Below are 11449 nucleotides of genomic sequence, written 5' to 3'. Positions count from 1 at the left end.
AACATTAGACCGGCCACACAGGTCACTTCCTGTTTTTAAATCACTTTTAAAAACACATCTGTTCTCACTGACATTTAACCCAGTGTGAGTTAAACTAGTGTTCTATTGTTCTCTATCCACCTTCTTCTGATGTCTTTAAATTTAGTTTTATTGTTGTTTTTAATCTCGGCCTTTGTTGTATTTTGTTGTTGTTATTGTTCAGCACTTTGGTTACAACTCGTAGTTTTTAATGTGCTTCATAAATAATTTGACTTGACGTCATGTGTGTTTCAGCAAGGAGCCAGCAACGCTGAGAAGTTTGACTATGTGAGTATGAAGTTAGACATTATTAAACCAAGTCAGCTTCTTGGTTAAAATACTGCATGAAGTCCACAAAGTTAAGGTTTCTTTATGGATGTGTTTTAATTTGTTTGGCAAATATCCACAAATCTTTTAAATTATTATACGAGAAGCTTTTCTCAATAGAATTTCTGCAGAAGTGATAAATATTTGATTAAACCAGCTTAAAAAAATATTTGAACTGGTTAAAACACGAAATCCTGAGTTTTAGCCTAAATCCAATGTTTTTATGGAAGGTTTTACTTTTGTTTGTTTGTCTCTACAGGTGATGGACTTCATGAACAAACTGGCAGGAAACGAGTACGTCGGTTTCAGCAACGCCACGTGAGTTCATCATCACATCAGACGCGATGCACCGATCCCATATTAGTATCGGTATAGGAAAGAAAGAAAAAAGGTCTTGATTGGGTATCGATAGGGATGCACCGATCCGGTATTAGTAGCGGCATCGAAAGAAATTCTTGGTTGAGTATCGGTGATAATGTGACCAATCCATAAAGACAGGAGCTGATTGATGTTTATTTTAAATATCTGCCAACCAAACTATTGAAGCTATTGTTTTTCCTCTTATTTCAGGTCCTTTATTTTTTATTTTGCACTATGTTTAGAATTCCTGAACCATTTGAAAGGTATTGTTTTTGTCAATTTTAATTATTATTTATTTTACATTGGATGTTATACTCATAACTGCACTGACTGAACAAATTAAAGTTGTGTTGTGTTTACGTTTTCTTCTGAAGCTGTTCGTGTGTTTGTGTGCTGTACTGGTGTGGAGTTTTCAATAAGTTTGTAATTCAGTACATTTATGTCTGCGTTTAAAAAACAAAATGTTTTAAGTCAATTCAGCACTGTTTTTCCTGTATCGGATCGGTATCGGATCGGTATAGACCGATACTAAACATCAGATATGGGTATCGCAAGTGAAAAAAGTGGATTGGTGCATCCCTGCTTTAAATAATTTGTGTGGCAGCAGTTTGCAAAATATAGACGGCTTTAGGACCACATGGCACGTTATTCGAGCCATGTTGTGAGAAATTTCCCTTGCAGCTCTACAGCTACGTGCTGAAAAGAAGAGACTCTGCAATTATTTGGTGTTTAAGTGTGCTGTGTTGGTGCAGAGTTTTTAGTAAATTTGTAATTCAGTACATTTATGTCTGCATTAAAAAAACGTTTTAAGTTAATTCAACACTGTGTTTCTGTATCGTATCGGTATCGACCGTCACTAAACCTCAGATATCTGTATCAGAAGTGAAAAAAGTGGATCGGTGCATCCCTATCAGACACTCAGTCAGGCTTTAACTCGAGTTCAAACCGAGTCAGGTTTTAACAATCCCATTTTTGTTTGTGTCCCAGTTTTCAGTCGGAACGGGAATCTGGAGACAGGAACTTTGCCATCGGCTACTATCTGAAGGAGAAGAAGGTGAGGACCAGGTTGAACTTTTTCTCTTTTAGAAGCTCAACTTTAAACACATTTTTATTTGTCAGCTGGCGTCAACTAAAATACTTCAACCCACATCTGTCTTTTTTGTTTGTTTCTGACTAAAGGGCAGCAGCAGGTTTTAGTTTCTGATGTTTTTGTCTCTTCAGTGTTTTCCTGAGGGAACGGACATGACCTCCATCCTGGACTTCTACTTCCAGGTACGTTTGTTTAGCGTCCTGCTTGTTTCGTGGTCGATTAAGTTCTTTGAAAAGAATCTGTGCTTGCCTGATAAATAGGATTAAAAAGTTATCCTGAGACGTTTCTGTAGGACCATGAATCTGTTCCTCTCTTCCAGCTCTGCTCCATCGAGGTGACCTGCGAGAGCGCCAGCGTCATGGCGGCGACTCTGGCCAACGGCGGCTTCTGTCCAATCACCGGAGAGCGCGTGCTGAGCCCCGAGGCGGTGCGGAACACTCTGAGTCTGATGCACTCCTGCGGCATGTACGACTTCTCCGGACAGTTCGCGTTCCACGTCAGTACCTCACCATGCTGGGCTGGGAGGAGGAGTCCACGGTTACGCCTCGCACTGTCCTGTTTAAGCTCCTCCCACTTCGTTTGTTTTAGGTGGGCTTGCCGGCTAAATCGGGAGTCGCTGGAGGTATCCTGTTGGTCGTTCCCAACGTGATGGGCATCATGTGCTGGTCTCCTCCTCTAGACAAACTGGGAAACAGCGTGAGAGGAATCCAGTTCTGCACGGTAACCTTCAGCTGAAACAGCCGAACAAAAATAATTCAACAGGAATAAAAAGATTGTTTCTGATCAAAGAACCGGAAACTGAACGACTGAGATGTTTCTTTTATCCTTCAGGACTTGGTTTCTCTCTTTAACTTTCACAACTACGACAATCTGAGACACTTTGCAAAGAAACTGGACCCTCGCAGGGAGGGGGGAGACCAGAGGGTGAGTCTGCTGCTTCACGACACACAAAACAGGATTTTACGTAGATTTTCGGTCTGTTCTTGTCTTCCTGTTCTTGCACACTAACGCTAAAAATACCGTACTTGCCGCCGTACACGACGCACTGCTGTATAAGTCGCATCAGTCCAAAAATGTCTAATAAAGTGGAAAAAAAAACATAAATACATCACTTTGCCATATAAGTCGCATCTATTATGCATCACCACTGACCACTCGGAAACGTGGGCCGGTGTTGTGCCAAAAATCGATGCGCTGCCAAATGGAGGCCACAGAAGCGTGCACAGGAGAACTTTAACAAGAATTTAACCAGATTAACACTTAAAAACAGTTGTTTGCTCGAAATTATAGTAAAGGTGTGTCTCAGTTGAACTTTTCCTTAATAAATGCACTTTGATGGTCAAATCAGCTGAATTTCAAAAGCCGATATGTGCAAGTAGGCGCGTTCACGGGAGGACACTCTGTGTATTTCTTATAAATTTAACAAGATAACCACCTAAAAATAATTGTTTGCTCAATTTTATAGTAAAGGTGTGTCTCAGTTGAACTTTTACTTAAAATAAATGCACTTCAATGGTCAAATCAGCTGCATTTCGATGGGGCGGCCCGGCAAAATGAAGCTGATTTGACGGTTGCTCCAGCCGAGCTGGACGAAGGTGGCAGGCTATGGCAAGCCGACTGTGTCATTAATAGCCACTTTTACTTATTACATGATACAACGGCATGCCACTACTTGAGTGCCATCTAGTGGCTGAAAATGGTAGTGTTCAAAAATTTCAGTCAGAATGAATGAAAACTGTCATATCTCAGCCAAAAATCAGTTTATGAATATGGAAAAAAAAATCATAAATGCGTCGCTTCAGCCTACAAGTCGCAGAGCATGCAAATTATGCAAAAAAACCCCCCACAACTTATAGGTTGAAAAACATGGTATTTGTTTGCTCGACATTATAGTGAAGGTGTGCCTCAGTTGAACTTTTTCTTAATAAATGCACTTTAGTGGTCAAATCAGCTGAATTTTGTCTGGGTGGCAAAATGCAGCTGATTTGACGTTTGCTCCAGGAGTTCCGGAGCGAGATGAAGGTGGCACAGTATGGCAAGCGGTGTCTCATTAATAGCCACTTTTATGTATTAATGAGAAATTTGGCTTGCCATATTAAGCGGGCCCTCTAGTGGCTGAAAATGGTAGTGTTCAATATTTTCCATGTCAGAATGAATGAAATCGTCAGATCTCAGCCTAAAATTGGTTTGTAAATATGGGGAAAAAAAACATAAGTAAGTCGCTTCGCTGTTTTAAGTCGCAGACATGCTAATTTATGCAAAAAGGTGCGACTTATACAGCGAGAAGTACGGTACTCTTTGATTCATTTCATTTGATCGTCTCAAAGGTTAAAAAGGAGCCTCAGAGTTCTCCAACATGAATGTTATTTATTTTTTTTGTTTTAATATGAAAACGATCAACCCGAATTGCTTGTGTTAATACGAGACTTGATTATAGTTGCTTCCCATCTCCCGTCTTCTTCGTTGGTGTCGAACTCTTCTTCTTGTGTTGCAGGTGAAGTCTGTAATCAACCTGCTGTTCGCCGCGTACACTGGAGACGTTTCAGCCCTGAGGAGGTGCAGCAGCTTCGCAGTCTGTTTGTCTAAAAGTCTTAGAGTGTCTTTATTGTTTTGTCCTCACGTCCAGTGTCTCTGGGCAGGTTCGCGCTGTCCTCCATGGACATGGAGCAGCGGGACTACGACTCGAGGACAGCGCTGCACGTTGCTGCTGCTGAAGGTGAAGCGACGAGGACGAGGAGGAGGAGTTGCGTGTGCGGATAATGCTCACGCTCTGTTTGTGTTTCAGGACACGCTGAGGTGGTCCGCTTCCTGCTGGAGGCGTGTAAAGTCAACCCCGTCCCTAAAGACAGGTCTGTTCTACTCAAACCCTCACTTTGCTTCCATCTGAGGTTTACATCAACCTGCAGCAGAAAATTATTGTTTCAAACACAGACAGCTTCATGTTTTCTATCCCAACTTGTGGTTCGGATTTTAAACTTGCTGTTGCAGAGAGTAACATTTTTCTTTAATAGAAAAATGAAAAAAAAAAAAAACTGAACAAGCTTCCTTATTTTAAATTTAACTTATAACAACTATAAAATCTGATGAACAGAACAAATTTTTAGGTTTTTGTTTGAAAAATGTCTGTTGGTTCTTCAGTACTTTAGTTTAAAATACCCCAAAGTGACTCAGACTGATTCGGTTTTACACAGAGGTGTGCAACTCAAGGCTCGAGGGCCAAAAGTGGCCCTTGGACAATCTCCACCAGGCTCTCAATATGCTTGGTTTAAAAACACAAAATTTTAAATAAGGATTGATTTTTTTTTTTTTAAAGCAGCAATTTATCAACAAGACTTAAAGAAATGTAAATTAAACATCTTACGCAAAACTTTTTATAAACATCTTTTTAGTCATTGTGTTTCCAGAACTAGACCAGTGTTTCCCCTACCATTATACAAGCGGGGTGCCCCGCCCCGTTAAAAGAACTGACCACCCTGCCTACCAAACCAAACTGCGTACACCCCCCTCCACCCGTCGGCACCACTGGCGTAACGCAATACAGGCACGCTAGCTAAAAAGCTAGCTGAACACCTCCACCCCATCCCCACTCGAAAACTGCCGGTAAATGGTAAATGGACTGTACTTGTATAACGCCTTTCTATCTTATCAAGATACTCAAAGCACTTTACAACACAATCTGTGCCTCATTTACCCATTCATACAGCACTCTACTAGATCTATACAAAGAATAATCAGAGCTTTATCACATTCATACACCAATGGGACACACATCGGAGGCAACAAGGGGTTCAGTGTCTTGCCCAGGGACACTTTGGCATGTGACTGCTGGTGGATTCGAACCCCCAACTCTTGCATTGGAGGACGACTGCTCTAACCACTCAGCCACAGCCGCCCTCACGCCCTGCGTGGGTTTTGGATCTGATAAATGCACGCATCCCCGCAGGAGGGGTCAGCGGTACAAACAGCACGCAGCTAATATGTGTAATTGCATAAATGTATTATGATGTCATCAGTATGTTGCTGTTTCTGTGCTGAGGTCTTTTTTTTTTTTTTTCAGCTTTCACACTGTGTCCCGTCTAGAACACAGTGTGAGATACGATTTTTTTTTTTTTAATATCTCCCCCTCGTGTTTCTCTTTTCGTTATGTAAACGAAAAGGGCAGCGCCTCCTGAGGCCGCGGCCTCAGTCACCTCCATCTCCCCACGTCTGTTTGTATGCTTTTTCGGACGAGCTGTACTGAAATGTAATTTCGTTGTGCTTCGGTGCAGTGACAATGAAGCTGATTCTGATTCTGAATCTGATGTGTCAAAAAAAATTATGGACGAAATGAGCGCCCCGCCATGGCAACTTATCTAAGGGAAATACTTAAAGATCCTTAAAGACTTAGAAACACAAATGTATGCTTGGTTTGCATAGTTCCGCTAACATGCATAATATGTTATGCTAACATATAACATGTTAAGCTAACGTGTAATATATTGTCACAAGAGCCAGTTTACAGAATAAGTCCTAAAGGATTTTGGAAAGACTTGATTTAAAAGCTAACTGCTACAATAAGAAAAGGGTCTTCTAGATTATCTGTCATAAAGAAAATTTATTTTCCAATTCTCTATGTGGCCCTTTGAGAAAAAAATGTTGCCACCACTGGTTTTACAGATGAAATGTGCCACAGTATCTGTGATACCACAGTCCATATCTTTTACCTAAATTCCCTTGACAAAAACATAACTGTAACCTGGATAAAACTAGGTCTATAGACGAAGCTAAACCAGATCAGAAACCAAGTCTAAAACCAGTCTAAACAAGGCCTATAACCAGTCTTTAATTGGTCTAAACCAGAATAAAACCAGACCTCGCAACCGGAGCTTCAATCTGTCATCTGTGTAAGCCTGTTTTGAATTCTGGCCCTTGCCATTAGTAAACCAGATAAAATCTTCTCGTGTCCTCAGTGTGGCTTATTTTCAGTGAGTAGACAATGACAGGATATTTATTTTATCCAACAACTGAGCTAAACTTTTGTGTAGTAGTTGCTGAGAGTCAATCCCAGCACATTCTCTGAGGGCTAATTGATCGTAGGGATGCACGATATTGGATTTTTGGCCGATATGTTAAAACATATTTGGCTGATAACCGATACCGATATTTTTAATATACTTTCCTTTGTCAGAACATAGCCCTCTCTCTTATTTAGGCTTATTTGCTACAAAAACTGTGTAACAGCTGTAAGAGCTGGTGACATATATTCAGTAACAGCCATATGATATGCATAGCACTTAGTCACCTGTGATGCTGTCTCACTTGTGGAGGCTTGTTCCAGGTTCCGATAGCTGCAGTGTGGGATCCTCTGCACTCTCGTGCCTTTTTAAGTTCAAAGTTTTTGTCTATCCATTGTGCCGTAAGACTAATCACGCTAACGGGGCTAACACGACGTCCAAACGTCTGTGGTAAAACTCACCCAAGTGCTATCGGCTATTAGCCTCTCAATGACGTCGGAAATGACGGCTTGTAACTCGGGTAAGGCTACGGTGGAAAAATATCTCCAACTGGGGACGATGTAGCGAGGCTCAACGTAGTCCAAAAATCTTCGGAATCCGACATCCTCAACGAAAAAAAAACTTCCACACCTCCGACATGTTGAATTTTCCTCTCCTCCGTGAGATCAGGTAGGCGCGTGCCACGTCATCACGTTGTGCTGCCGCTGCAGGCAAAAACAGCACCGTTTATAACGAGGAGTTATTTTAATGGAAAGGCCGATGTCCGACATTTAACTTTAACGCCAATATTAGCCGATACCGACACCGTGCCGATAATATTGTACATCCCTAATCATGTAAAATATTTGGTTCACCATAGAAACACATTTTGAGTTGCGCAAAAATAAGTCTGAATCACAGTATCATTATAAGTATTCTTAATGTGATTGTTGTTCGTCTCTGTCTGTGCTGTGTCCGTTTCCTGCAGGTGGGGGAACACGCCGATGGACGAGGCGGTGCACTTCGGACACCACGAAGTGGTCACCATCCTCCGAGACTACCACAACAAGTACAGCCCCCAGGACAGCGCCGTCGGGAAGGAGAGCGCAGAGAAGAACCTGGACGGGATGCTGTGACGGAACCATTCGGTCCTGCTCGTTAATCCAACATTAATCTCTCCTGATCAGAGCTTTAACTTTCTGATCCAGACTAGCTGAAGCTCCACACCCCAGCATAAACCACGTGTTATTTTTGTCCCCGTGGACTGAATGGAGCTCACCGTTTCCGTCATTTTATTCTGAAAAGTTGAAACAGGAAGCAGCAGGTGTTGTAGAGTTTCCTCGTTTCAAACTTTTCTCAGTTCAGCTTTGCCAGTAGTTGGATGTCTGCGTGTGTGAGCGATGTTTTGTTGTTGTATACAAGATGTAGCGACGTGTGTTTGTGTCTGCCAGGAGGATCCGTCTAATTCCTGGTGTGACTCCGTCCAAGTGCTGTTCTGTATTTCTTCAGGTGAATTCAGCTTTGATCACAAAGTATGACGTTGTTTTACAGAAACTAAAATCAGTGTTTAACTTTAAAATCTGGACATCTAGTTGGTTTTTACTTTTATTCCTGTAAAACTAGACTTCGTTTATTTTCTCCGCTTGTTTTCCTCATTATTTATTTATTTATTTAAAGAAACCGATTAAAACCCGCCAAAGTTATGAGGGTTTGTACAAATCAGATGTGACACTGCCACACTAGACATGTTCCTGTTTGGACCGTTTTAGATTTACGAAGAATTAAAAGTGCACCAAACGGGAGGAAGCCTGTTCCAGATAGTAAACGGTGACGTGGAGTTTCAGGGTTTTTTGTGACAAAAGAGACTCGTCTGTTTTTGAAGCTTAAAGCTGCTGATCGTTGTGACACGTTTTTATTGTTAAGCGCTAAAGAAAACTGAGAATCTGATTTGAATCTACTTTTCACTCAACCTTTATTTATACAGGTTAATCCCATTCGGCCTCGGGGACTCGTTTACGAGGGACACCAGAAAACAGGTAATCTGATCCAGAATCAGTCGATGTTTCTCAGACAGGAAGCAGCTGAATCTGGGTGGATGTTGGTGTTAAGAACTTTTCCTTTTAGTACCTTTAATCTCATTTAATGTGAAGTTTGTGGACAGATGTCAACATCTGTCTGCAGAAAGATGAAAAACCTGAGCCACCGCAGGAAAACATATGAAATATTAAGAATACCGTATTTTCCAGCGTATATGTTGCACTTTGGCAACAAGATTTATTGTGAATCTTGTTAGTCTGAACTAAAAACAGAAACAATCGTGCTTTGTTTGAATGAATCTTTATTTTGAAAACTACTGGATGTCATTTGAATGCAAAAGGCAAAGATTTGTTTTTCTCAAACATTCCTGCAGATGTCAAACATCTGGAATCTTTTCTTCGTTTGGTGCACAAACGCGGTGTCTGTAACGCTGTAGAGACGTGTTGGATGTGTTGACGTGTGTGCGCGCGTGTCGGTTCGTTCTTCAGGAAGGCCGCTGACAAAGTTTTATGATTGTTTTTAAGCTTCAGCGCTGAAGAGTCGCTTACTCGACGAGCTGTACGAATTAGTTGTTTGTTTGTAAACAGTTGACGTGTTGTAAACAGTTCAGCTGAAATCCTGAGAAAGTCCTCGGGCTGGACAAGTAAAAGAAGCACAAAGCAGGAAGTGACGGTGGAATCATGTGACGGGTTTTCTGAATGTAACGTTTCTTCTTCATGTGTATTTATTCTGCCGCGTTGCAGGCAGACCAGATATTTATTCACCAAGAAAATGTTTAATAAATGTTAGAAGAAAAAAAAAAGACCAAACTGGATAGCTGTTATCTTTCGAACTGTAGACATTTGTTTATAAGAATAAGAAAAAAATTATCTTTTAATCTGTTCAAAACATTAAAGTTCATGCTCAATAATCCAGGTAAAAAAATCCAACAAAGTTCTCTGTACTTAATTTTTTTTTTTTAGACGTTTCGTCCATCATCCAAAGGACTTCATCAGTCCGAGGAGCCACAAGTTCAGTCCCACAAGCAGCCCACTCAGTGAGCCAACCAGTTTGCTGGTGATAAGATCTGGGGCCTGCCCTCTCCCTTGTCCACTCCTCTGAGGCAGCCATAGCCAAATTAGTTCAGGAAGGATAAATGGTTGGTCCACTATGCGAGTGTGCTGATGAAGTCCTTTGGATGAAGGACAAAACGTCTAAATAAAAAAATGTAAAGTCCAGATGGCCTGACTGAACTTTGTATTTTTTTTACCTAGATTATTGAGCATGAACTTTGATGTTTTGAACCACTTTGGCTATGGCTGCCTCAGAGTCGTCGATGGGGGAGAGGGTGGGCCTCAGAAACCATCTTAAGCACCAGCAAACTGGTTGGTTCACTAGGCGAGTGCTGCTCGTGGGACCGAGTTTGTTGTGGCTCCTCGGACTGACGAAATCCTTTGGATGAAGGATGAAACATCTAAACAAAAAAAAGAAACCGTCTAGATGAACTGACTGAACTTTGTTGGATCTTTAATCTGGTTTTTATGGTTTTTCATAACTTTTTAATGTTCGTTTGGGCTAAACTACAATTTAGCTTTGATTTTAAAGTTTTAACAATTATTTTAAATTAGAGCAGTTGAAGTATAAAAATATCCTCTAGTCATCTTACTCAAAGAGGCTACACTCGAGGACACGAGAAGATTTTTAACCGGTTTTACTTGCAAGGGCAGACTTTCACCACAGAGTATGCAGATGTATAAAAAGTTCAACATGCACGGAGCCGAGTCACAAGAACCTGCGCCTGTGAGAATAATTTTTTATACGTTTATCAGCTCTGCTCAGAGGCAGGCACTGATGGCCTCGGCCACACAGCTGCACATGCAGGATCAAATCAGACTGAGATGGTTTGTGTTTTGGAGGTCCGGCTGAAGGTTTGTTAGTGCGGATCAGTGAGAGTGAGTGGGACAGGTCCAGACCTCCAGAACTGAGACCATGATCACTGAAGGGAGGAAGCAGCAGGTTCTTGGCGGCCCCTTGTTTTTAAAATTGAACGATTTCTCCAAGAAAAGGAGATCGGGCAACAATCTAAATCTGAAGGAAACAGTGAATCAGAAGTTTGGATCAGTTATCCGCTGCTGACTTCATCCGGGTGGAGGATCCCTCTGTGTTCCTGAGACTCCCTGAAAAGAAACTTTGACTTTTATTTAGTCAGAAAAGTCATTTGAAATGGACAGGATATCAGTTTTCTTCAGTAAAGTTTTTATTTATCTCAGAAACATCAACTTGTTCTTAAATAGTTTCCTTAATCGAGACAGTTTAAGATGTTTTTGCTACATTTAATGAGCCTCAGGAGGACTTTAAAGCCTTAGAGGGAAAGGACGTCACATTTCAACCGTACAGTTTAAACAACAATAAATGTCATATTTCACATATTTAAAAAAAAAAAAAAAAAACATTTCTGTAAAGTGATGAAGGCTAAAAATAAAAGTCCCAGATTATTATTATTATTTTCTTTAAAATGTGGAGTTAAAACACACCAAACTCAGACGGAGCAAACATGGCGTCTCGTCTGCACAGGAAGTTCATGTTTTCAGAGTAATGGCGCCGCGACGCTCGGACTTCTTGCTTGATGATGAAAAAACAGCCGCAGAACACTTCGGGCACGTCT

General features: G+C 41.2%; 1 protein-coding gene across 1 annotated transcript in view; it reads left to right on the top strand.

Annotated features, from left to right (window-relative positions):
* The window catches only part of glsa (glutaminase a), a 33042-nt gene extending 23992 nt beyond the window's left edge, over nucleotides 1-9050 (top strand). The window contains exons 8-18 of the mRNA XM_037696638.1: nucleotides 274-306; nucleotides 605-663; nucleotides 1693-1759; nucleotides 1927-1977; nucleotides 2115-2291; nucleotides 2384-2515; nucleotides 2627-2719; nucleotides 4290-4351; nucleotides 4435-4511; nucleotides 4581-4644; nucleotides 7757-9050. Coding sequence (XP_037552566.1) covers nucleotides 274-306; nucleotides 605-663; nucleotides 1693-1759; nucleotides 1927-1977; nucleotides 2115-2291; nucleotides 2384-2515; nucleotides 2627-2719; nucleotides 4290-4351; nucleotides 4435-4511; nucleotides 4581-4644; nucleotides 7757-7904 — 963 coding nt within the window. The 3' untranslated portion in view covers nucleotides 7905-9050. The remainder of the gene's footprint in view (nucleotides 1-273; nucleotides 307-604; nucleotides 664-1692; nucleotides 1760-1926; nucleotides 1978-2114; nucleotides 2292-2383; nucleotides 2516-2626; nucleotides 2720-4289; nucleotides 4352-4434; nucleotides 4512-4580; nucleotides 4645-7756) is intronic.
* The last annotated feature ends 2399 nt before the right edge of the window (nucleotides 9051-11449 follow it).

This window comes from Nematolebias whitei, chromosome 23 (assembly GCF_014905685.2).
Source record: "Nematolebias whitei isolate Nwh7 chromosome 23, NemWhi1, whole genome shotgun sequence".
In the NCBI taxonomy this organism is placed as follows: Eukaryota; Metazoa; Chordata; class Actinopteri; order Cyprinodontiformes; family Rivulidae; genus Nematolebias; species Nematolebias whitei.
This window is presented reverse-complemented; position numbering and strand designations above follow the sequence as displayed.